This window comes from Herpailurus yagouaroundi, unplaced genomic scaffold, assembly GCF_014898765.1.
Source record: "Herpailurus yagouaroundi ecotype Mexico unplaced genomic scaffold, PumYag 190, whole genome shotgun sequence".
Classification (NCBI taxonomy): Eukaryota; Metazoa; Chordata; class Mammalia; order Carnivora; family Felidae; genus Herpailurus; species Herpailurus yagouaroundi.
The window spans coordinates 20,129,693-20,156,127 of NW_024412421.1; the positions used below are offsets into that span (position 1 = coordinate 20,129,693).

Consider the following 26,435-nt stretch of genomic DNA (forward strand, 5'->3'; position numbering starts at 1 on the left):
TCAGGAAGTTATAATTTAGTGGTTAAACTGGTGGGCTCTGGAGTTGAATTTCCTGAGTCTCAGTGCTGCTTCTATTACCTACGGACTGTGAGACCTGAAGTCACATAGCATCTCTAAACCTCAACTTTCTTAAATGTAAAATGGAAGCAGCCACAGTGGCTCCCTCATGAGTTTCTAAGAGGATTAAATGTAGGGTAACCAACTCGTCGCTGTTTGGGGCTTTCCCATTTTCACACTGGAAGTGTTGCTTCCAGAGAAACCCCTCAGTGCTTGACAAACTAGGACAATTGGGCCCCCTAGTAAATGACATAATGCCCAGAAAGCAACTAGCCCAGTGCAAGCAGTTCATCCAGGTTCCATTGCAGTCAGCTGATACTGTTGGTATATTCCCTAATTAATCGATTTTTAAAAATATTTTTTAAAGTTTATTTATTTATTTTGAGAGGGAGACAGAGTGCAAGTAGGGTAAGGGCAGAGAAAGAGGGAGAGAGAGAAACCTAAGCAGGCTCCACACTGTCAGCACAGAGCCCAATGCAGGGCTCAAACTCACAAACTGTGAAATCATGACCTGAGCCAAAATCAAGAGTCCGAGGCTTAACATACTGAGCCACCCAGGTCCCCCTATCTCTCTCTCTCTCTCTCCCCCCCCCCCCTTTTTTTTTTTAATTTTTTTTCAACGTTTATTTATTTTTGGGACAGAGAGAGACAGAGCATGAACGGGGGAGGGGCAGAGAGAGAGGGAGACACAGAATCGGAAACAGGCTCCAGGCTCTGAGCCATCAGCTCAGAGCCCGACGCGGGGCTCGAACTCACGGACCGCGAGATCGTGACCTGGCTGAAGTCGGATGCTTAACCGACTGCGCCACCCAGGCGCCCCATCTCTCCCCCTTTTTAAGTTTATTTATTTATTTTTGAGAGACAGAGAGAAAAAGTTCAAGTGGGGGAGGCGCAGAGAGGGAGAGGGAGAGAGAATCCCAAACAGGCTCCACTTTGTGAATGTGGAGCCGATGCGAGTCTCAAACCCATGAACCATGAGATCATGACCTGAGCTGAAGACAGGCACTTAACTGAATAAGCCACCCAGGCACCCTGCCTAATTAATCGATCTGATAGGAATGTTGCCTGGGGGATCTGGAGTCCAGGACTCAGTTCACCTTTCTGTCCCCCTCCTGCTCTAATGGCTTCCTGGGCATCCCTCCCTATTTCCTGGGGCCTCAGTTTGTTCACCCTTCAAATAAAGGAGATGAACTTGAGAGTCGCTGGGGATTCTTCTCACTAAAGCCTACGAGATTTATTCAGGGATGCCCTCCCAGTGCCTGGTAAGGCAGCCTTGAATATAGATAGCACCAGGTATGCATTTGTCTGCTTGACGTTGAGCAAAGCCCACGCATGTTCTAGCAACACAATCTGCCCCAGGAGAAGTCTGAATTGGAAGTTTCATTTGCACATTGATGGTGACGTTTTACCTACAGCTAGGGCTGATTTGGCTCACAGGAAACCTTGACCTACGTGTTGGGGGGAAATGACAAGATAATTGATGTTCCTGTGTTTCTTGAGGTTAGCATCAGCCCCAGGAATGAGTGTGCCATCAAGAAATGAGATTTTCCCCAGGAAAGCCTTTTCCTTGAAGGGATGCAAAGGGTTGCCTCTTCTCCTGGAGCAGTTGGAATCTAGGTTTCAACCCCTCTTTGTCGGACCCACCCCAATATCCAGATTTCAAGTCAAGCCAATAGGAAATAACTGGGATCCCCCAAGATCTGGGGTTTATGTGTTCTTGAGGGCCTAAGTCCTAGGTTATCAACCTCCCCTGCATACCCTAGTTTAGTACTGGACTCACAGAAGATATTCAATAATAGATATGCTTTACTTTGTCATTCCCAGCCATTCACTGTTTGGGGCCTCTGCATACATCCTGTTGAGTTGCCTGCAAAATGTTCAGTTGATAAGGAAGGCTGTTTTATTTTAGCTCTAACGAGGAGGGTAATGCCCAGGTTGGACAGAGCCCCCAGACTTTGGGATTTGGACCCCTCTCAGATTATTTGATTGTCTAGTTGGGTCCTGGAGGATGAGGGGCAGTTGCCCATGAAAAGACTAATTGGCTTAGGTAACTATCCTGGAAATGATTAATTTTGAGGCCAGGAATGAAACTAGTCCTAATACTGGATGACAGAGAGCCTTCTTTTCTCTCTGGGGCTGCTTGAGAGGCCTCTGGATTCTGAGACATGGAGATGGGGATTAATCATCCCGGTTTGCCTGGGACCATCCCAGTTTTAACAATGAAAGTCCTGCATCCCAGGAAATTCCTCAGTCCCAGGCCAGTGGGACAGTTGGTCACCCTACATGGAGATGTCTGGGTGGTTCCAGCATGGGGACCAAGTGCTCACATTGAGGCAGGAAAGAGCAGGGGAACAGATAATAGAGGTTCCACCAGGCAGCTGCTGTTGGCTAGAAGGGTCGGTGGCGGCACTGACAGGTGATTACAGTGGAGGCCCTGGCAGTGGCCAAAGACAAGTCATTTCTGAGGCGAATGACTTTAGAAGAGCTGACATCTGGCAACGAGGCTTGTTAGGACAGATCTCTTGGCTCTAAAATGAAGAAACCCGGGGCGTCTGGGTGGCTCAGTCTGTTGGGCATCTGACTTTGGCCCAGGTCATGATCTCGCGGTTCATGGGTTCGAGCCCCGCATTGAGTTCTGTGCTGACAGCTGAGCCTGGAGCCTGCTTTGAATTCTGTCTCTCCCTCTCTCTCTGCCCCTTCCCTACTCAAGCTCTGTCTCTCAAAAAACAAATAAACATTGAAAAAAAAGTTAAAAAAAAAAAAGAAGAAGAAACCCTTCCTGAAGCCAGAGTGGGGCCTTAGGAGTAGCCAGGGAGGCCAGCAATGCTCAGCTAAGTGGCCATCTCAGGGTCCCAGGCCACAGAGGCAACCTCATAGCCAAAAAGCTGACAGGAAAATCTCTAAGTCCCCAGGAAAATCTTAGATTTTCAGGGTGGGGGGGGGGAGGGGTTGCTTGGATAGGGTGTAAAACCCAGCCAGATACTGGCAGGAGTTTATGCTCTGATGTGAGGCATAAGAGAGAAATTTCACCCAGCTTTGTTCTAGGCTGGTACAGTGGGATGAATAATGGCCTTCCCCAGAACCTGTGAACATTAGCTTATATGGCAAAGGGGATTTTGAAATGTATTTAAGTTAAGGATCTTGAGATGGGGAGATTATCCTGGGTTATCTGGGTGGGCCCTAAAAATAATCACAAGTATCTTTTTTTTTTTATTTTTATTTTTTATAAATTTTTTTTTTCAACATTTATTTTTATTTTTGGGACAGAGAGAGACAGAGCATGAACGGGGGAGAGGCAGAGAGAGAGGGAGACACAGAATCGGAAACAGGCTCCAGGCTCTGAGCCATCAGCCCAGAGCCTGACGCGGGGCTCAAACTCACGGACCGCGAGATCGTGACCTGGCTGAAGTCGGACGCTTAACCGACTGCGCCACCCAGGCGCCCCAATCACAAGTATCTTTAGAAGAGGGAGGAAAGGTCAAAGAAGGAAGTTGGAAAGGTGATGTAATGACAGAAGCAGAGGTTGGAGTGATGTGCTTTGAAGCCAAGGAAGGGGCCACAAGCCAAGGAATACAGGTGGCCATCAGAAGCCAAGAAAGCAAGGATTCTTCCCTCAGAGGCTCTAAAAGAACTAGCCCTGCCGACACCTTGACTTGAACCCAGTGAAACTGATTTTGGACTTCTGACCTCCAGACCCATAAGAGAATACATTTGTTTTGACCCCTAAGTTTGTGTTGATTTGTTATGGCAGCTTACTGTTGATAAGTTGGGAGTCACCGCATGGCCATGTCCTGATTCTCATATTCGTCTTTGCAGCACACCTCCTCAAGGGCCGAGAAAAGTGGGAGAGAACATGGAGATCCTTTTCAGTGTGACTGTCCTAAGGAACAGGCTGCCCAGAGTTTCAGACCCAGTACCTAGAACAGGACTTTAAACCTGGTAATACCCAAAAAACACTTGCAAAGTAAATGAATACCTTTCAGTCTGGTGATTGAATTGGAATAGCTCAGTAAGGAAAAGAAATGCCCTCGAGGCGTGACCGACATGGACTCTCACTGAAAATCATGGGTCCCGACCCCAAGAGTGCCCCTCTTTAGACCCAAGGGCTTCAGGGAACCTCAGTGGAGTCAGCTGGGGAAGGGCCACCAGGTAGTTTCAACCAAAACTGCAAGCATACTCAAAAATTTCTCAACCAAAGCACACTACAAAACATAAGCAGATTATGAAAAGTCCCCATTGCGTCTCATATATTACATAGTGCCATGTGACTTCTGTTTGTGTGTTTTTATTTTTTTAAGTTTGTTACTTATTTTTTTAGTAATCTCTACACCCAGTGTGCGGCTGAAACTCCTGATCTCAAGATCAAGAGTCACGTACTCTTCCAACTGAGCCAGGCAGGCACCCCTGTTTCTGGGAAAATGGGATCTGGCTTTAGGAAGCCACAGGATCCCATCTTGCTGCCCTAACACCTGACCTGGGGCATCTGTTAGCTCTTGACATTGAACACCCATCCACTCTGGAACTGGGCATAGAGATGAAGATGGTTTTCAAAAACTTGGAGGAAGAGACTATTTTGCTGAAGAAAAAAACATTATTCTTCTTACTAAGAAGAGTTTTCAAAGAAACTGGACATTGTGTCCAAGGTACCAACTTCTTCATAAAGAAAATTGGGGAGGCACTCTTTCCTCTAAGCCTTCGCAACTAAGATGGAAACATGAAGGTTGGAATGGTTTGTTACTAATCTATGTTTATAAAAGGAGTATCTAGAACACTCAGTAGCTGTGTGAGAGCACCGAGGGGCTCATTCCTGCTGTTGAGAGAGAGGTCTAAGGTGATGCAGAGGGGGCTCCTTCGACCTTTGGTGATGGAGTTCCCATTGTTTTTGTCCTGGCTTTGTTGTGACCCATATCCACGAAGCTACACACCCACAGGGCATGGACTAGCTGTGCCTTGTCCACTTGTGAGCTTTACAGTGCCCATTCTTGGGCTTGGCATAGGTAGATGTTCCATAAGTGCTTCCAGAATTTCATTGAATTATCCCTGCAGCTCAGGTAGTGGATACTTACGTGACAGGCCACATAGTGCTGTTGGCAAAAGCTCTTCCTTCTCCTGGCTGTCTCAGAAGTGAGGTCTTTGGAGGAGGGCATGTGTCACTCTGGGTCCTAGACTGCAACCAGCCGGCACCGTTGATCCCAGGGCTGTCTCAGTCCATCGACTCACCTAGAGCCCCAGAGCCCCAGAGCCACGTGCAACAAGCAAATGGGAAGTTGGCTTTCCTTTTTCTTCCTGTCTTTGATCCTTTCCTTCCACTCTTAACTGGTGGAGCACCAGATGGGCCAGCCAGTGTTCTAGATGCTGGGACCACAAGGCAGGACCTTGTTTGGAAAGCTCTTTATTGAAGTGCACAGAGAAAGAGATCGATTCTTTGCTTCTCAGATAAGCTGAGGGGACTTTATTACAAGTTACCCAGGGAAGTGGATGTTCACCACTGTGGGCCTTCTGGCATCCATTTCTTACTCCCTTTGATGACATATTACACACTTTATTTGAATGTTCATCTTTCCCCCATGCAGCCTCTAGACTTCCCACCCTCCTCCAGCTACACAGGCAGGTCTTGATAGAGTGAAACCAATCAGCATGTCCCATCCACCTGGCCTCAGCAATTGGCCAATGGGTAGACACCAGACCCAATCTGGATCAACTGGACCGGAGGGACTTTTGATGGGTCCTTGGGAAGATGGTTTCTTGATGATGGGGAGAAAGACCCACAGACTCTTCTGTGTGGTCAGAGTGTGGACATGGGTTTGGAACAGCTTTGACTTCTTTACAGCCTTGAGTGTGGCTCAGCTACGGATGCAGCCCATAGCCAGAGCTAGGCAGGCCTGAGAGAATCCCAGAGCAGTGGAGTCAGCACCCTGCCTGAACCTCGGCTGGCACCTCGGCCACCTCTGGACTCTGAGGTTATGTGAGCCAATCCACTCTCTTTATTGTGTGATTTAGTTTGGATTGGGTCGTCTGTGTCCTGCAGCTGAAAGCATACTCGCTGATCTCACCGAAGAGGAATTTCAAATCTGGTTTCTTGACCTTGAAAGGCAGTCTGGGTTTGGGGAAGGAGGGGCAGGCACTGGTTAGTGACCCATCCAAGGACCAACAGCCTTGTGTCCCCAGCTCAGGAGAAGTGGGAAGGAGACCTGAATATGGACAGAAAAGTCTAGGCAGGTGGGGTGAGGGGAGGGCTGGTGCCAGGGTCCCTCGCCCCCAGCCTTGGCTGGCAGCTGCTGCAGTTTAACTCCACCTGACTAGTAAATGCAGAGTGCAGTCCACCTAAAGAAATCAGAGCAGCTGCCACTTCAAAGCAGGAAAGATGTGTGTAGGTGGGTGGGGAGGAGGCGGATAATTATGCAGGGAAAATACTTTTCTTGATGTTCTTCTGGAAATGTGCATGGAGCACAGGGAGCAGCAGGAGAGACCACGGGAAAGGGAAAATGTATTAGTAGAGGATATGCATTGTACCTCTCCAAAGGGGCATAGGTTGGGATTTGCAGCCGGTCACATGCTCATCTGACCACAGCACCCTTTTATGGGAAGCATCTGAGACTCCATGGGACACCACCAGATATGGGACTTCATCCACGAGTGACTGAGGGATTTGTTGGGAATGATTGAGTCCACCTTTGTATGTGTGTTTGTACAACACACTGGCTCTTCCTCATGACCAGGAGGCTGGGTGCCGTTTGCATTTTCTCACGCTCTGGAGAAGGAGAAGGGAACTCAGGCCTAGCAGGAGAGGAGGCTGCAATGTGCCAGGGAGAGCTAGGGCCTCTATGTGCCATCTCTCTGCCCCACTGGGGATCTGCCCACAGACTCCACGTACTGTGCATGCTTTGAGTGGCAGAGGGACACCACTGAAATTTCAGAAGTAGCTCTGAGTCTGTGAACGTTGGATGCCAACAATTATCCAGCTGTGAGTAAGCTGAACATTTCTTAGGGCCATTTTTGTGTAATTATAAATATTTGAGGATGTTAAGCTCCCAGGTTACATATTGAGGGTATTATTTGAGCAATGGCTGGCTGCCGAGCTGGAAATGCAAACACCCTTTCATTCCCCTCTCCTGGAGCACTTAGAATATTTTATGGGATTCAAAAGAAAAAAGTTTCAGTTGAGAAAAACAACAACAACAACTGGAAACAAAGTCAGTTGCTAATATTTCTAAATAGCTCTAAATCAAAAAAGAGGAATGTGACCATTTTACTTAATTGTGGTGGGTTTGTGATGCATTTTCTCTATGGGTTAGGAAAGCAATTACCATCAAAGAACCTACTTGTGCCTCCATTGTGATAAATGTTCCCTCTAATGGGGTTGACATGCCAGGCAGAGGGCCTTTTAAAGCACTTAATGCTTCAGGAAGTGTTTGCACGTGTGCGGCTCCTTGGCGTGCACTGCGAGCCCATGACTGGCTCCCTCTGAGGATATATCGTGGTGCAGGGGGTTCTTAATAGGAGATAGGTCCTTTGAAGCAGCAGCTGAGGCCTGGGGGCATGAATGACGTCTCTGTTGCCCTGTCTCTGTCCAGGGCCCCACGTGAGGCCTTGGGGCCTGTCCAGCCCTCGTACCCTTGGTCACCCTATCCTGTCCAGCCAACCTGAGAAGTCTTATATCACCTCACCTGCCCCCATCTGCATTCCTCCCACCTGGAAAACACGGGCCATCTCCCACCAACACATGCACAACCTCTCCTTCCATCTTCTGCCTGGAACCTGACCCCTCCTGCTAAGCTTCCCCATACCCCCTGAGCATTGCCACTCATTCTCCAGACCCCCAGTACTCCCAGAGACCATGGCTTCTGTGGCCTTGAACAACCCCACCCAGCCTCTGAGGTTCCTGCATGCTGTTCCCCCCTTTCTCAGCCGTTGCTCTGGGCCCTGGCTTACCCTTTCTCACCTCAAAGAACTGCCTTCATCTTGGGTAACTTTAACATGGTGTGAACGGCCCATTGCACTGGCCAGGTCAGAGACTTCCTTGATACCCTTCCACTTGCTTTCACAACCAGGCTGCCATATCCAGACCTGACAATCTTAGCCATTAGGTGACACCTTGGCCACAGTGAGCGCCCTGTATCTCCCCTACCCTCTGCTCCTGCGGAGGCCTCTGGTCCCCAGCCCCAAGGATTTTGTGGCCTCATTTCTGGCTGGGACGCTGTGGCCATCCCTCTTACTCTGTCTAGGGCTCCTGAACCCCATCATCTCCATCCCTCAGCCCAGGAGCTGCCATCTAAGGCCCCTGCTTGGGCACCGAGCTGCTGCTTGGCGACCCTACTAGCCAGCCGGTGAGGGAATCCTGACCGTGCAGCCTCCCACGCCCCTACCCCTCCCTGCCTTCTGTCCCCAGTTCCTAAGGTCACAGCGAAACGTCCGTGAAAACGTGTTAATAGTAAAATAACCAAGACTCCCCCTCCTCCCCCCCCCCCACCCGCCTCAGATGCAGGCAACAGGCAGGGGGCATCTTCTGAGACACTAGGGCAAGCATCCCCCGCTTGCTTCCCGAGGGCGCGGGGCGGGGGCGGGGCGGGAAGGTGGAGAAACAATGTAACATTGGTTTGAAAACTCGAGGTCCCCACACAAAGGTGGGACAAAAGTGGGATCGATCCTGAAGGCTGTAGTCCCCAGACGACGCTCCAGCCGCCAGCGCCAGGCCCCTCTCCAGCTCACCACACTTGGATGGGGCAGCGAGAAAAGGATTCGGGACAATGGGGACAAACCCAGGGGGACCCAGATCGTGGCTCTGGCCGCCGTTCCCTGCCCACTCACGGGTTGCCTCGTCCCCGCAGCGCGGGCCCCGGGCGCCCCCTGGAGGGTGTGCGGACTGCAGGCGTTCAGCCCAGACCCAGGAGGGTGCTCCCATCAGCTAGAAAAATAGCCCCCATAAAAGTGGACAAAGGACAGGAACAGAAACATTTGGAATGAAACACAAATGCCCAATAAAACGTTAATCTGACGTTTACATAGGCAGGGTCTGTTGCAAGCCATTACATACATCGATTCCTTTAAATCTCTCGATAACACTACTAGGAAGACAGAGTACTCCCATTCTATGAATGAGTAAACTGAGGCGCAGAACTTGCTCAAGCCCACACATAAAGTGACAAGGCTAGGAATCTGCCCCAGTGGCCTGACACCAGAGTCTATGGCCTTACTCACTGCATTAGACTGATTGTCAATATATGAAAAATGTACATTCTGGCTAAAAAACAAAGTGTAAATTAAAACAATCCATTCAATAAATTTATTCTACAGGTATTTACTGCATGCCTACTGTGAGCCAGGGCCTATTCTGTGTGCAGAGGAATGGATACCAAAACACACAAAACAATAAACTTACATTCCAATGTAAATAAATAAATAAAGATGAAACTATATTCTGTGGCAAGTGGGATACGTGCTTGGGGGGAAAATAGCAGGGTAAGGGGGAAAAGAAGGGATATTTAAATCGGATGATCAGATCCTTCTCTTTGAGACCTAAAGAAAGTGGGGGAGGGAGGCTCGTGGTTATCTGTGGGGAGAGCATTTTAGGGTGAGCAAGGTCCCTGAAGCCACTGCTGAAGGCACTGTCTGTATAGTCCACAGGAGTTGGTGGGCTCCTGTCCAGCTGCTGTGATCCATTGCCTGTGCCCAGGACTGTGCTAGACATTTGGGGAGGAAGACTTGCATGTTAACCATTCAGTGGGGATGATGATCATCTTTGCTCCTAGTAGTCACTCACCTCCCTGCCACTGGCCCAGTGTGACAATTATCCCCCATGGGTCTCAGCAGAAGGTGGGATGGATCTGGGGAAGTGAAAGGGAAAGCCCCCACTAATATTTGGGGGTGGGGATAACTGACCCAGGTTCCAGGTCTCTGGGCTGGGACACAGCAAAATTTAGCCCTGTTAAATGTGATGAGAGAAGTTTCATTACTGGGGGAACCATCTAACTCTTAGCCCAGACTCTGAGAGGCCTGAGGGAATCTGGATGAGTGCATCTGCAGCTTCCAGTGGTCCCAGCAGGATCCAGATGCTCTCGCTTCTGTGTTCCCTTCACGGGTCTCTGTGGTCTTCCTCACTAGATCTTGGAGGCACCTGGGATTTTGAGTGAAATGTCCCCTTAGTGAGCTTCCTGTCTGGCCCCAGGATAGGAGGGCCAGGCCATGACTGTAGTCTGCAGGGTCTCCTTTCCTCCAGAGACAGAAACCCAAGAGTAAGGTCAGAGGGAGAGCAGGTAGCCCCAGAGGAGGTGAACCCAATTCTTTCTCAGTGCCTGCCACCTCCTCCTTGCTGTGGCCAAAAGGCCATGATTTTCCCTACTGGTTTGGTCTCATTTCATCCCTTTGAGATAAGATGAATCACTCTCTAAAAACTGCTTATGTTTTATATGGTGAACTGCCCTGTGGTTCAGTGTTGAAAACTTCTGTTGATTCTTGTGTCCACCTGGGTTCTTTTGAGTCCTGCTTGGATGACCTTAGGAAGGGGTGAGCTTGTTTTCAAGATGAGCACAAACTGGGGCAGAACCTGGAAGAGAAGGAGCTTAGCATAAGGGCTGCCCGGGGAGGGCTGGCTGGTATCTCCATCTCTCTCCCAGGGTCACAGAGTCTCTCTCTGAGCTTGCTTTCTTCTCTTCTCCACCAGCAGCACCTTCGTCCCCCATTTACTTAAAGTTTCCTTTCCCTGGCTCCTAGCTTCTTTTTCCTGAGCTGCTTTCTCATATCTGACCACGTCACTGATCTGAACATCTCCTTGACCTCTCTCTTTTCTCCTTTCAGCATCTGTATCAGAAACTGGCCACCTCAGCCCTGGAGTTCTTCATTTGTGTCCCCAAGCCAGCTCATCTATTTTATGCTAGGGCACATCATATATCTCTGGATAGTCCCATCCGGGTTCAACCACTGGGGCCAAAAAGGTAGGGCACCAAGGTAGCCAGCTGTCCCTTCTGCCAATGGCCAGGGTGATGCAGACACCACTATTAGACTGTCTGCTACGGTCCCAGATTCATTTTTTTTTTATTGTTTACTCATGCTCATGTTTCAGTTTTTGGCCTTTATTATTATTGTCTTGAGGTCTTTTCAGGGTCCTTAAAAATTCCTCAGGTGCCCAGCCTGGTTTATTGCAGTGGCTCCTACCCAGATGCCTGGCATGGGGAGGATCATTCATAAACAGGAAGTCACTGCTTCCTCCCACTTAAGTCTTACCTGTCATCAAAAAAGGGAGGGGAGACCATACTTAATAAACACCACCCATTAGATTAGATCGACGGTCCCCAAATATTGCATTTCTTCCAGAAACAGTATCTCTTGCCCTCACAGAAGAGCATGTGGTCAAGAGGAAATTGAATAAAGTCCTTTAATCAGCCACAGTAGTATTTGAATCATTTAATTTAGGATCTGACAACCACAAATCACTTTATTTTCCAGACCAATTTTAGCCGACCAGGAGAGCTGGCCCAGTCCCGCCTCATGCTTAATAAATCACTCCCTTGCCTGAACATGGAAAGTTTGGGGAAGCAATTTTTCTGGGGCTTTTCAAACATAATCAAAAATAATCTCCCATGCTGTGTGTGCCTGACATGAGTCCTTGGCTATGCTCCCTATGCATAGCTTTGTGGCTATAGAGTGAACCCTCCAGCTGAGAGAGCCAGGGACATGAAGCAGGGAGCTGTCACCTCTGCAGCCTGTGCTTTTTATTCCTGGCTCCAAGTTCTCATGGCTAGGAAAACAAGTCAAATCAAATTAGATGCCAGACACAAGCTGCTTATTGCAGCTCACCCTTGGCTGCCTCAGACTTTTCAACACCTGCTGAAGCTGCTTCACTGGGAAAAAAACGAAAGAGGAGCTTCTGATTCAAATAACACCAGTGGGACACCCCAGCTGTGTCCTCTTCCAGAGTCCTGTTAAATCACCGGTGAAGTCCCAGTGGCGGGCAAAGCACAAGATTTCTCCTTCAGAACCAGTCTAGATGTCTGTGTGTCTGAGCCCCTGGCGCCTCCTCTGGCCACCAGGCAGATGCAGCTGGGCTGAGAAAAACCCACAGGACTTCATTCTAGCCCTGCTGCAAGCTACAGCCGTGTGTCTGTTCAAGGCCCTTGCTTTTAGGCCAGTCTGCTCATTTTTCTCCGTTGATTCCAAGGAAACAAAGTGGCCGGAAGGAGGCTGGTGGGACTAGGCAGGATGCATGGCATTCTTTTTTTTTTTTTTTTTTTAATATGGAATGCTTCACGAATTTGCGTGTCATCCTTGTGCAGGGGCCATGCTAATCTTCTCTGTATCGTTCCAATTTTAGTATATGTGCTGCCGAAGCGAGCACAGGATACATGGCGTTCTTGGGGGCATGTTGCATTCCTGGAGGTATAGTACTAATGAGTAAGTGGTATTAAGGAAGGAAGAATCTGGGGTGCTGGAGTGGCTCAGTCAGTTAAGCGCCCAACTTCGGCTCGGGTCATGATCTCACCATTCACGAGTTCAAACCCCACGTCAGGCCCTGTGCTGACAGCTCAGAGCCTGGAGCCTGCTCCAGATTCTGTGTCTCCCTCTCTCTGGGCCCCTCCCCTGCTTATACTCTGTCTCTCAATCTCAAAAATAAATAAACATTAAAAATTTTAAAAAAGAAAGAAAAAGGAAGGAAGAATCTGATGTGGGCCAGTGCATGCAGGGGAATTGTAAATTTTAATGAAATACGTTTTTTAAGAATTTCTGTCTCAGTCAAAGATGTGTTGATGTGAAAATAAAACCATCAACAGCCAAGGTTACAAGGGTGGAGCAGGTGCCTGCAGGCACCAGGAAATCCTGGGATGGAGCCAAATGGGAGAGCAGTCCAGGCCTCCTGGGAGCTGTCTGGTCACAGGCAGCACCTCCCTGGCGCCAGACCTGAGGCTGCTCATCCATCTCCTGCTTCTGGGCACCCCTCTCTGCAGGTGCGCTCTTGGTTCCTGCCCCCCTCCCAAAACTTGAACTCATACAAACATGACTCTGGGTTCATCTGGTCATGGCACTTGACCCAGCGCTTGGAGAGCCACTGTCAACCAAGGAAACCCTCTTCTGGCCCCTTTGTGGAGGGTGTCCAGGGACAGAGTGCCCCAAGCACCTGTGTCGAAGTCCTGGGCAGCGGTAGGGCCACTGTTTGTCAGGAGGTCCCACGTGGAACCTGTCTAGAAAGTAGCTGCCCATATTTTAAAATGGGAGCAGGGATGGAGATTCGGGGGAGGGCTGCTGACGCCGCTCATTCCTCACATTGGCAACACTACTGCCTGAACTCCCACCCTAACCCCGGCCTTACTTATCTAATTAAGCCTGACTCAAAAACTAAATAAAAATAAAATAAAATAAAATAAAATAATAAACCTGACTCTGCCATTCACTCTTGTGTACCTTTGAGCTCCTTTCTTAATCGCTGATGCCCAAAAGTGGAACAGATAACAAGGGCACTTTCCTTCCAGGGTTGTTATGAGAATTAAATGAGATAAGAGTTCAGAAACATAAACTATTTGGGAAATAATAAAGATAATAGACCTCTTTGGCCTAAATGCAGCTGGAAATCATAGAAAATGTAGATGAGTGTAGATTGGAGATATGATCTTATTCTAGAAAGATGAAATATGTTTTGAATTGACACAAGAGTGAAGTACATTTCATTAAACAAAAAGAAAATAAGGTAATTTATGTGTAGCCCTATAAACATGACCACAAAATAGAACTATAAAATAGTTTGCCTTGCTCTTGGATGAAATATAAGCTAAATTCCCATATGACCTCTTCTTTACCCCTTGGCCTGGCAGTAATTTTCAGCTCTTTCTTCCTCCCAGAGGCTTTCGTGATCAAGCTGTAAAATGACCCCATGCTGTTTTTCTCATGTCAGCAGCCACCTCTGGTCCACTGGAAACATTCACTCATCTTTCGCCCCCATGATCTCTGGCCTTGCAGGCAGACCCCAATGCAGCCCCTCTCCTAGCTGCACTGTGAACACATCTGGCCAGCCTGTCTCCTGCCATTGAGGTTTCCCTGCCCTAGTTCACTGTATCCCTGAACTCCAAAGGACATGTATTGAGCCTTCTGAGTGATCCCACAGAAGCTCCTTTCCCTAAGCTTGAGGTGAGGAACAAGCATCTTTTACTATCGCCCTGGAGAAAGGGGATTCACAACCCTAACTCCCCAAATATGTCCACAGAGCCCGGTGCACTGCAAATGCTCAGTAAATGGCAATCATCCCAGCCTTCTGATCCTGCCTCCCAGAGACCTACCTGCCTCTCAAAGGCCACTTTGAGAATTGACTGCCCCTTTCCTGAGCAGTTCTTTTTTTTTTTTAATCTTTAAACATTTGTTTATTTATTTTGGGGGGGGGAGGGGCAGAGAGAGAGGGAGACAGTGGATCTGAAGAAGGCTCTGCACTATTTGGGAAATAACAAAGATAATAGACCCAGAGAGCCCAACGTGGGGCCTGAACTCACAACATGTGAGATCATTCCCTCAGCCAAAGCTGGGCACCTAACGTACTGAAAATAAAGGAATTTTTATTAATTGAGTGCCCCAGAGAAGCTCAAGAGCAGCAACTAGTCTGGAGAGTGCAAGAAACCTCCATTAAGGGGCTCTGTGTTGACAGCTTGGAGCCTGGAGCTTGTTTCAGATTCTGTGTCTCCCTCTCTCTCTGCCCCTCTCCTGCTCATGCCCTGTATCTCTCTGTCTAAAAATAAATAAACATTAAGAAAAAAAATTTTTTAAGGGGGATTGAGGGGCCCAGGGAAGCTTGGGAGCAGAAATGAGCCTGCTTGAGGATGGGGAACAAAAATTCTAGGCCTAGGGGTAAGGGAAGAGACACCCAGGTGCCTCTTCCTGAGCAGTTCTAAGCCCTAAGTCCCAAAGGCAATTCCAGGTCCCTAAGTGAGACAGTTATTGAGAGGCCAAACTGAGATTCCACTCCAAGTCAAAATATTCCTTTCTGGTCTTTGCCAACTGCCTCCAGGGAGAACAGTATCCCTACCCCTATATTATGAGGATGGATGGGCTAGTGAGAAAGAGGAAGATATCCATCCAGCCACAGAAATGTGATGGGTATGGCAGTGTCCCAGGCAAGCACCAAATAATCCCCACGTTGGCTGCTGGCTATTTTGTCCCATTAGGGACTTAGGGAACTTATGAGAGAAGAATATAGGAGGCCCTTGCTCAGTGTGACCAAAGGGACCTCAGGAAGTACCAGGCCTTGAAGTAGAATGAAAACCATGCCCCAGGAAACAGGAGAGGAGGAGACTGGAAGGAGGAAGATAATGAGTGTGGGGAGAAAGAGAGAACCCTGAAGTCAGAGATGCCTTGGGGAAAAACCTTGGGTCTGAGGGTCAACCCAGAATCGCTGAGGGAGGGGTCCATGCTCAATTCTCAGAGTGGCTCAGGAGGAGACAGATGGTCTGGAAGGCCAGGCAGTGCCCCAGGAACATCTACACCAGCAAGCCTATCTCAGATGATTAAAAATGGCAGCAGATAAATTTAACTAAACATGAGTAATGGGGACACAAAGGGGAAGTGAAGAGAAATAGAATATTTTAGCAACATAAGGAAATGAGAAGAAAATGACTTTGCAATGAAATGTCAAACTTCTGTGCCTGGAGGAGATGTAATCTGGTCATTGCAGGCTCAGGGGAGCGGGGGAGTCTGTGGTTATTTCAAGCAAATTTTAATTCACTATAATTTAATAACATATGGCCAAATCCCTTTGGGTTGGTGTCAGGGGATAGAACTGGGATTCAGAGAGTTACCTGGGGTGTTTATTTTCATTGCTTTACAGGAAACTGTGTGATTATTCATCCACCATCCATCCATCCATCCACCCATTCATTCAGAGAGTAAATGTTAAAGCCTGAGGATTAGAAAAACAAAAGATGGGGTGGGGTGGGGGGCCTGGGTGGCTCAGACGGTTAAGCTTCTGACTCTTGATTTCAGCTCAATTCATGATCTCTCAGTTCATGAGTTCGAGCCCTGCATCAGGCTCTGCTAACAGTGCGGAGCCTGCTTGGGATTCTCTCTCTCCCCTTCTCTCTGAGCCTTGGGTGTATTTTCTCTCGCATTCTCTCTCCCTCTTTCAAAATAAATAAACTTAAAAAATTAATTAAAAAAAAAAAAGAAAAAAAAAAGAGCCCTTCCATCTTACGGCCCCCCCCCCCCCCCCCAGGAGACAGACAAGTGAACAGACAGTTACAATATAGGGTCACATTCTAGGTCTAACACTTGCTGTTCATTGGAAGTGTGTGAATTGAATGTATGAATGAAAGGGTGGTTCTGGTAAGGCCAGAAAGGAGTGAACATCAAGCTGGGTCTTGAAGAATGAGTAAGAGTTCACCAGGTGGAGAAATAAGTTGTGAGTAGCCCAGGGAGAAGGGACCACATGTGACAAAGGAGTGTGGATTACAGTCATGGAGTTGGAGGAGATCGCCCAGGGAAAGGGGACAGGATAAGAGGAGGAAACAGACAAGGAGACACAAGATCAGTGGGGTTTGGATGGGGAATCACACCCTCAGAAAGGCAGACTCTGAAGACCTCCCAGTCCACCTAAAGCCCACCCTCATGGAAATCTCGACTCCAACCTAGATGCCTATTTACCCTTCCAGCCTCAACTCAGGCATCATGTCCCCCAAGAAACATTCCTTTCTGACTTAGCCTGGGGTGAGTCCCCTTCCCCATACATGCTGCTGGTACACCCTGTGCCACCAACCCTGTCACTGCCCATCCCACCCCTACCTATATTGGATTAGCTTGTCTGTATGCCTGCCCATCTCCCAGTGGAAGGGATCCCCAGCTCTGGTGATACCCCCAACACTGATGCCTCCCTGGGTTCTAGCCAGGCTGTCCTGTCAATGGTATCCCATCTCAAAGATTATCCATCCAGAAAAGTGGCTCCAAAATCTGAGGTCTAAATCAACGGTTGCTGGGTAGTGTGGCGGAGAGAAAGGTGTTTTAGTTCGTACCACATTGGACCTTTCTGCTCCTCTAGAGGGACTCAGGAGTGTCCGAGGTAAGAACTCTTTTTAAGCTCCCAGGACCCTGGCTGGAAGGGGTGGGTGGTTAGGACTTCTGGGCCTGGGGAAACAAAGTCATAGAAGCCTGGCCCTAAGGCAGAGAAGCCAGAAGTGCTAAAGAGGTCAGGTCTGGGCCTAGCAGTAGAGGGACAGGTAGCCAGCCACCTCCCTGAACACAGCTGCCCCCAATACATGGCCAGAGGGAAATGATAGAGCTGCAGGTGCCCTGGATGTCCTGGTTGCTAGGCGGCAACCAAGGCTGGAGAAGCCGGCAGGTCACCATGGTAACGGCAGGGCCTGTCTCCCGCATTAGCCCTCTAGACCTGTGCCTCTGTGCCGGGAGGTGCAGGAAACACCCAAGGTGTGGGGTCCCAGACGCCAGCGGATGTGTGGCAGTCAGCTCCTGGCAAAGGCCCAGGCAGGTCGAAGACCCAGCTGATTTTAACTTCCACGTTTTCTCACCTCCCAGCGGGTCACACCTATGCAGTTTGAGCCAGGCATAACAGTTGTAGGGGAAAAATAAAATTTGGCTTTGGATCAGGCACACCAGATATTTCATTTTCCAGATGAAATAGAACCCAGAGAGGGAAAGACACTTGTTGGTGACCATACAACTGCAGTCCTTCAAATAAGGCTGAATAGAAAATGGAAAAGAAGAAAATGATGCAAATGACCAAAAACCTAATCTAGAATGTGTTCTATTTTTTAATTACCATTTTAAAATTCAAATTGTTTTAGGGGCGCTTGGGTGACTCAGTCGGTTAAGCGTTCAAGTTGGGCTCAGGTCTTGATCTCACAGTTCTTTTCTTCTTCTTCTTCTTTTTAATGTTTATTTATTTTTGAGAGAGAGAGTGAGAGAGTGCAAGTGGGGTAGGGGCAGAAAGAGAGGGAGACACAGAATCCGGGAGCAGGCTCCAGGCTCTGAGCTGTCAGCACAAAAGCCTAAAGCCGGGCTTGAACTCAGGAGTGCTGTGAGATCGGGACCTGAGCCGAAGTTGGATGCTTAACCGACTGAGCCACCCAGGCTCCCCACGATCTCACAGTTCTTGAGTTAAAGCCCCACATCGGGCGGGCTCACTGCTGTCAACATGAGCCTGCTTCAAATTCTGTCCCACACCCCCTCCGCCCTGCTCTCGCTCATGTGCTCTCTTTCTCAAAAATAAAAATAAATTGAAAATTTAAATTGTTTTAAACCCCAGCATTCACCTGATGAGTTAAAACAAACAAACAAACACAATGTGAAGCTCAGTTGGTTGGGCTTCTGACTCTTGATTTTCGCTCAGGTTATAATCTCACGGTTGTGAGACTGAGCCCCATGCTTGGGATTCTCTCTCTTTCTCTCTCAATATTAAGTAAATAAATAAATAAACACTTTTAAAAAACCAGCCCAATGCCACATGTAACTTATGAATCTCCTTCAGCTGATCATATGCAGCTTTGTCTTCCTGTGCCATTTTCTTTCTTCTCCAACTAGTGTCTTTCCCTCTCTAGGCTTCTATTTCATCCTTAAAAGGAAGAAGCTGGTCTAGCTGATCTCAGAGCCCATTACTCTTTTTAATAAAGCAAAGCCTTCGTTTCATAAACTCAGCCAGGTTAACTGGGCACATGTTTATTGGGCATGCAAGTGAGCAAGATCCACTTGTGGCTACAGTCCAGTTGGGGCTACAGTCCACAGATGTCTCTGGAACTGGGCCCCTGGCAGGCTTAGTCTAAAGGCAGCCTAACTCAGGTCCCTTGGACTCATATATCTGGTTGTAATGTTAGAGAACGTTAGCCATGAACAAAAATTACCTTGTTCAGAATAATTTCAAGTTAATTAACTTGCAAGTTTATTTTAAAAACAAAAACTCAGAAACACGGTTAATCAAGAAGTATAATATAATCTTGTTTATTTCTAGCACCTCATCCGTTCTCTGCCCTCCTTCCATATTCTGTCCTTGGCTCATTTTGTCCACTTCTTTGTCTCTAAGCAGTGTCCCTGTGTTTGTCCAGAAAAGCCCTCCGATGCTGTTTGCATCTTGGATCTCCAGGTAGGATCAATCTTCCCACACAACTAACCACATCTCACAGTCATTGAACACCCTTGTCTCAGATAACAGAGGTATCTGAGGAAAACCTTCCTTGAGTAGACATTTTTCATGACTCCAAACCCGGGGAGAGAATGGGACCAGGCCACAGTGCCAGGGCAAAGATGAGATGCCAGGATACACTTGAGGCACCACTGAGACATAAGGAGACTTGATAAACAAGGAGCAAGTGACAGGGAGAGCAAGATGGCTGAGCCAGAAGCCAAAATGAGGTTGATAAGGGACCAAGAGGCAAGCTGAGGGCCCAGCACAAGCTAGCACGCCTGTGGGATATGTGTGACATTCCTCAGGCATTCCTGGCTGCCCAAGGTCAAAGGAAAGGACAGAAACAAATGGTTAAACTGATAGAGTCTCCATTGGTTTACAAATATCTTAGTAAATTACAAGGAAAGGCAATCTTATCAATAGCCTAATCTCCAGAAACCTATAGACTCAGTTTCCTGGAGCCCAACATCACCTTCCCCTCCATAGTGATGTGGGGAACAAGGGCAAGAAGGACATGGCATATAAAATTAAATTTCCTTATAACCTACAGCCCATTGACAACTACTTGAGGTAGGCAGAGTAAAACTTTCTCCAGGAACTCCCTACTGTCTTAATGTTAATGCTTTGCTAGAGGGAAAAACAACCTTAGCTTGACAATAGCTAGGCCTCCAGTAATCTGTGAGTCTTTAGCATCTGGAAAATCCCTTTAAGAAACTTCCTCTTTTTTTTAATCAAAAAAATATTTTTTTAATGTTTATTTATTCTTGACAGAAATGGGGGGGGGGGGGGAGGCAGGGCAGAGAGAGAGGGAAATACAGACTCTGAAGCAGTCTCCAGGCCCTGAGCTGTCAGCACAGAACCTGACGCAGGGCTCAAAATAACAAACCACGAGATCATGACCTGAGCCGACCTGAGCTGAAGTGAGATGCTTAACCGAATGAACCACCCAGGTCCCCTAAGAAAGTTCCTCTCGACTTTACCTCCCCCAGTCCCATAGTATATAACCAGCCATTCTTCACAACCCAGTGCAACTCCTCCTGCCCAGGGGTCCTGTCTCTGTGCTTTAATAAAATCACCTTTTTGCACCAAAGACGACTTCAAGAATTCTTTCTTGGCTGTCAGTTCCGAACCCCACCATCACCCTAAAACCACATCAAGGTCTCCTGACACCTGGCTCTTGTGACCTGTGGGGACTACATTGCCCTTGAGGCGACACCACTCGGGTCCAGCCTGAGTAGCTGCAGCTGAGTCTGGAGCAAGAGCTGAGTCTTCAGCTCAGCCCAGAGTAGCAGGAGACCACCAGGGAGGTTTTGTGAGGAAATAGAGGGCAGCGGGGACTCAGGGAATGAGGGCTTACATAGGTGTTAAGTGAAATTTTGTTGAATTGAAAAACATTTTCTGGGCCGTATGGAGGAAGCTTGACTTGAGGGTGGGCGGTTGGCAGGGTCGGCAATGGTCCGGAAACTGTCAAATTAATGTTCTCAATATTGTTATGCAGAAAACTTTACAGGAGTAGAAGGTCCTAGTGGCCAGCAGGTGGCACTAGAGCCCCAGCGCTCTGCGGACTGACCCCTGAAGTTCCAAACTTAAAGCAGGTGTTAGTCGATGTGAGCGAGAGGACCTGGGCCTGAGAACTCGCTTCCCTTCGTGTCCGACTCGAAGGTCGGCTTCAGATCTAGCAGTGGGTGGCTGAAGCTACACAGCCTCCACTCAGCGCCTCATTCGTGTCCTGCCAGCCCGGGAGTGCAGGGAAGACAAGACCCGAGTTCACTGTTGGTTCAGGAATCGCTGGTTCTCTGGCTTAACAGGGTAGGATCTGGACGAGCTACCTTCGTCAAGTCCCCCCCCCCCCCCTTTTTTTCTCACGAATTTTCTTGGAAACGAGAGGGTGGAACAGTTTAATGAACATTTTAAGGGACTGGAACTTGGATATTCTTGTGCTGTGGGGAAGGCCCCAGCCAGAAGCCTTGGACCCACGGCGGGCCAAGTGAGGAATTGAAGGTCAAATCCACGTGGATATTAAAGACAGAGAAGGCAATATGGAAGGCATTTGGCATTAACGACGGGTCTTCTCGCCTCTGTCGTGGCTGGGACAAAAACCCGCTGAATACTGCATTATTAGTCGCTTCCCCAGCACAGGGGCGGCCTCTTGCCCACCGTGTAGCGGGGACGTGAGAGGCTTTGGAGCACCACTCGGGCACCTGGTGGCCCCCGCCGATGTCCCTGGCCCAGCGCCCGTGCCCCGGGACCTCAACTGGACCCGCGAGTTGATCTTTTCAGCTCCGGGACTCCGAGTACGGAGCAGACACCTCGGAGACACCTCGGAGGCGGTTGTCATGGAAACAGGAGGCTCGGAGAAGAATGTGACTCTCCACGGGCTGGAAGACAGGTTAGCGCCACGCTCCACGCCCGGGAGGTTGCCATCAACCCTAAGGTGTGCACTGGCCTAGGAGGAACTGGCCAGCTTGCTGTCTTCTCCGTGCGGCTGGACGACATCAACCCACCTGGCCACCTGACCTTCAGCGGCAGAGCCTGCCAGGTAGGGCCGCGCTTCCCCCTGAGAGGAGCCTGTGGCTCCCATCTGGATGCCCCACCCCTGGCCTTCCCAGCCAGAGGGCGTCCTTGAAAGGAAAGGAAGAGACCATGGAAAACAAAGTTCAACTTTGCCTTATTTGCAAAAGTCTTCCAGGCGAGAGCTGACTCTAGTGCTCCACCTACCACTCTTGAAAAAAAAATTTTTTTTTTTTAATGTTTATTTATTTTTGAGAGAGACGGAGCCAGAATGTGAGTGGGTTAGGGGCAGAGTGAGAGGGAGACACAGAACCCGAAACAGCCTCCAGGCTCCCAGCTGTCAGCACAGAGCCTGACCCGGGGCTCAAACTCGAAAGCCGTGAGATCATGACCCTAGCTGAAGTCGGAGGTTCAACCAACTGAGCCACCCAGGCGCCCCTCCACCTACCACTCTTAAGTTGTTATTTTTGCTTTGTTTTTGCTTTCAGTGTATCTTACCAATTTTCAGTGCATTGGTGTATTTTAAAAGGTTTTAAAACTATTTCATCCAGCATTAAAGTTGCTTAGCTACACTGGGAGAAACGTAAGTGCATTTGTGAGATTCTTAGAGCAAATCAACTGATATCTGACTTGGGAGATCTGGCTCTTGCTTCAACCTCTTCCAACCTCCTCAGCAACTTTTCACACCCAGTAATGTTGTGAGCTGCACCCCTCTCACTCCCTTAGAGCTAAAGCCCAGTTGTTTTCCAGTGTATCCACTTACTACACAATGAGAATTCAGGCTGCTCTCCTTACACCCAGCCTCTTCTCTAACTCCCTTTCTCTTGCTCTGGCAGGCATTGGGGGTAGTTTATGTAACCTCCCCTTTTCCTGGGAACATGCCATTATGAGGAATTGTTTTCTTTCCCATTCCAGTCTCTTCATAGAACCTGGGAAAGGGGTTGTGTCCAGGCAACGGTTAATAGCAATAGGGCAAAAATTCAGCACCTGGCCCCCCTTTTATAAGACCTGATGATGTCTAGTCTCAAATGTTTGGTCTTTCTTTAGAATGAAGAAGAACTAAGTCCTCAGCTGAGTCCAGGTTACCAATTCTGGGACAAAAGGAAAAGTTTCTCTTATCCTCTCGGAGCAATAAGTGACTCAAGTATCTTAGTCATAGTAAGTGTGATCTGGGGAATCATTGTTTAAACCTTCCGTTAGTGACCCATGGGTGAAGATGGCATAGAAGAGGAAAAGGAAGTAGCATCTTGTGATGAATATGCAACGTTGCCCCACTTGCTTAACTGTCTAATTCCTGTAGCTGAAGTCAGTACCTTGATATGTTTACGTTTTTATTGTTGGCCTCGTCCACAGGAGTGCACGCTAGCTCCCCGAAAGCAGGGTCTTTTCTTTCCCATCTACCGCTGAATCTCGCCCCTAGCAACATGCCCCAAACACAGAGGAGGTGCTCAGTGACTATTATTGGAATAAACGGACGCACGAGTACCCAAGCCACACTGCCGACCCCACGACAGCGGCCCAAAAGTGGCGAAGAGACCTCCCAGGCTGCCTCTATGGGACCCACACGCAGAGGCCTCTGGGAAGTGTAGTCGGCCGCTGCCCGGGAGTTGCGGGACTGAGCCTCCGCGTGCGCAAGCGCACTTCCGTCTCTGCCCCGCCGCTGCGGCCATTGTCCGGCCCCAGTGCGGCTGAGGCCGCTTTGGGCCGTCCCTCCGCACATCAGCATTGGAGAGGACGGACCCTGCAGCAGGTGTAGGAGGAGCTGGCCCGAGCCCTGCGTGGCCCCGAGGTCGTGAAATCCGGAGTCCCCAGGAAGCGGTAATTCCGAGTGCGCGGGTCCAGGCGGCACCTCCCACGGGTTTGGCTTGTATCCGCCGGGCCGCGCCCACCATCCTGCGGATGGGACTGGGCGTGGCCAGAGGACGGTGTCCCGGACGCGGCGACCCTTTAATTTGAGGGTGGGGGAACGGCAGGCCCAGGCGCTGTCCGCGCAGCCCCTTTAATCCCTCTCCACAGAGAACTGGCTGAGGGGCAGAGGCGGGCGCGGCGCGGCGGTGAGGGGTCGGCGGTTGCAGCCGGGTGAGTGGGCCCTGTCCTCTCTCCCCAGCCCCAGTCTGGAAGCCGACCCCGGCGTGGCAGGCATGGCTCCGAGGCCTCCGATGGCCGCGCCCCAGGTGAGCAGCGGGTTTCACACTACCCCAGGGCGTCCCATCCAGTGAGGCCCCTGGGGCAGGTTTAGAGCGGTCATTGTTCTCCGCCTGAGCGACTCCCTTTCCTAGCTCGGTCTTCGCCTCCGAGCTTCCTAGCCTTGCGAAAACCCGAGATGTCCAGAGCTGGGAGGAGCGGGCTTCCCAAAAGGAGGGGACCAGGTGCGGTTCTGCTGGAGGAGTTAAGAGTGAACATGTTGGGAAATGTCACTGTTGAGAGTCCTGAGTGCCAAGCCAATTCCTTGAACTCTTGTCAAGGAATGGAGAGGGTAGGGTCACAGGATAGACTACTGTAGAGGAGGAAGTAACTGTTAGTGAGTGAAGGAGAGAGGAGCCCCAGTCTCCGACCCGGGGGCCATAAAGAGACCTTAAGGAGATTTGCGTAGGAAGAGGCTGGAGATAGGCTTTCTTGGGCCCAGAGGAAAAAACAGAACAAGAAGGACCTGTCCCCTTACTTTTTGTGTACTTTTCTGCTTTAACAAAAGTATAATAGTGCACAGCCCAGGCGTCCAGCCTTCAGCTTTCATTAATTTTATGAAGCTGATTTCTCAACTCATTTATTCTTGTGAGGGAGGAGGCATTGTCTAGAAGCATCACAACTCTGAGGTTATCCATTGATCTGCATAGAGTATATCCATGAAAATATAACAAGGTTCAGATGGTATTTTAATCTACACTCTCTTTAGAATTAAGGAAAAATCACAGATTCTAGCTGTTGAGTGTTTTAGACTATCAGGATCAATCCAGGAATGTCTGGCTGCCTCACTTGGTGGAGCATGTGAGTCTTGATCTCTGGGTTGTGAGTTCGAGCCCCACACTGGGTGTAGAGATTACTTAAAAGTAGAATTAAAAAAAAAATCAATCCAGATAAAAATACTGACTAATAATGTCCTTTAAAAGCAGTTTACTGTAAATTAAACACACACAGTATGTATAATGCCTTTATATCTTTTACTTCTTGTTATATGTTTTTGCTTTATAAGGGTGAGCCTTAAGGAGGAAGACAAGTAACACTAGTACAACAAGACAGTTGTTTGGTTTGAGGTGAGCCAGAGCAAATCACTGGTCATCAGTGCATTTCCATAGAAAGTGTTTCTTCAGCAGGCTGTTAGAATTAGAATCACTTAACACACTTAACATTTCATGGGGGTGATGATCCAAGGGGGAGTGATAATCCTTTCCATAAGGGTTGCCTTTTTAATGGTGAAAGTGGATTTGTGTTCTGAGCAGTGAATTTAGGGACTGCTTTAAACAACACTTTCAAAGCTTTGTTCCCTAAATACTCTAGTTCAGTTATATTCTCATGGAATGGCCTGACAGTCCACTTGGGTTACCTAACCCAGGCTGCAGGTGATGATCGTGGATAAAGTACAGGATAAAGGACAGGACAAGGGACTCTACAAAGGGGGCTTTTTAGGCAGAAATTTCCCTTTGTCGGAGGTTCCCTTTCTCTGAGCTTGGCCCTCCGGGAATGCAAGAGATGAGTAATTGAGTCATGTGACTGTTTATCCAGGAGGTTAACTGAGTGGGGGAAGCATCTGGCAGAAGTATATAGTACCAGAGAGGTGGTGTCAGATGTTGTCTCAGAGGTCCAGAGGCTGCTGTGAGTACAGAGAGGGGAGAGGAAATTTTGCTTGTGGGAAAGAGTGAATGGAGATGTCACTTGAATAGGAGCAGAGTCCAACAAGTGAAAATGAAGGGGGTAGAGATAGAGCCAATTGACTGTGGGTCAGGGCATTGGGAGGCCAGAAGATGAAGGGCATGTTCACAAAACCGTTGTTCTTTGTGACAGTGTGTGTGGCTGCAGGCAGTGGGTAGATGAGAATAGAAAGGAGTTTTGGACTTTTTTCTTTTTGGCCTTCATAATCCATCCATTCATCTATTCATTCAGCCAATAGCCATTGAACCCCTATGATGTGCTGAGACACGTTTCTAAGTAGTTGGGGTACATTAGTGAACAAAATCTATAATGATCTCTGCTTTCGCGGGGCTTACACCCTAGAAGGAGGAGAAAGGAAGATTCAGTAGGTAACTTTTATAATATCCTAGAAGGTGACAGTACCTTGGGGGAAAAAGGTAGAGAAAAGTAAGGGGGATTGAGTGCGGGAGAGGGTGGCTTATGGTAAGGGTACAGCTTAAATAAGGTGGTCAGGGTAAGCCTTATCCTTACTGAGATGGTGACATCTGTACAGAAGGAGGCGATGCACAGGTCTGGAGGAGAGTGCTGTGGGTGGATGAGCAGCAGGATGGGTGTGTCTGGTGTGTTCAGAATGTTGGAAATGGTTAATAGTTAATAGAGCTTGAGTCACTGTTCTTGAGCAGGAAACTAGGACGATTTCTTCTTAGTTTTAAAGATTTCTGTGAATGATGAAGTGTAGGAACAAGAGTTTGAAACTTGGAGCTCCTGTGGAGAGGTGTTTGGTAGATGGGACCTTCCCCCCCGTGCTCTGCTAATACCTGAAGTGGCTCCAAAGTGGAGGGGAATGGGAGCAAAAGGAGGGATACCCTGAAAATCCTTAGGATCTGTGGGATCATTAGTAGCTATATCTGTATAGACGTTATGT

The 26,435-nt window shown here is 48.7% G+C and overlaps 1 protein-coding gene and 1 non-coding gene across 11 annotated transcripts in view; one reads left to right on the top strand and one right to left on the bottom strand.

The window, feature by feature from the left end:
• ZFP90 (ZFP90 zinc finger protein) overlaps positions 1–26,435 on the top strand; it is a 121,071-nt gene that overhangs the window by 53,905 nt on the left and 40,731 nt on the right. For 2 of the 10 annotated variants that reach the window (XM_040442906.1, XM_040442908.1), the window contains exons 1-2: positions 23,289–23,482; positions 23,772–23,838. The exons of 2 other annotated variants lie outside the window; for them this stretch is intronic. In XM_040442906.1, the coding sequence (XP_040298840.1) occupies positions 23,806–23,838 (33 nt within the window). In that variant the 5' untranslated portion in view covers positions 23,289–23,482; positions 23,772–23,805. Of the gene's footprint in view, positions 1–22,057; positions 23,483–23,752; positions 23,839–26,435 lie in introns of those variants that run through there. 6 more of the 10 variants (XM_040442914.1, XR_005780787.1, XR_005780786.1 and 3 more) reach the window with 6 other exon arrangements.
• LOC121010063 (U6 spliceosomal RNA) lies at positions 12,282–12,388 on the bottom strand. Its single transcript, XR_005780984.1, has one exon. It is a non-coding gene; the product is annotated as a U6 spliceosomal RNA (small nuclear RNA).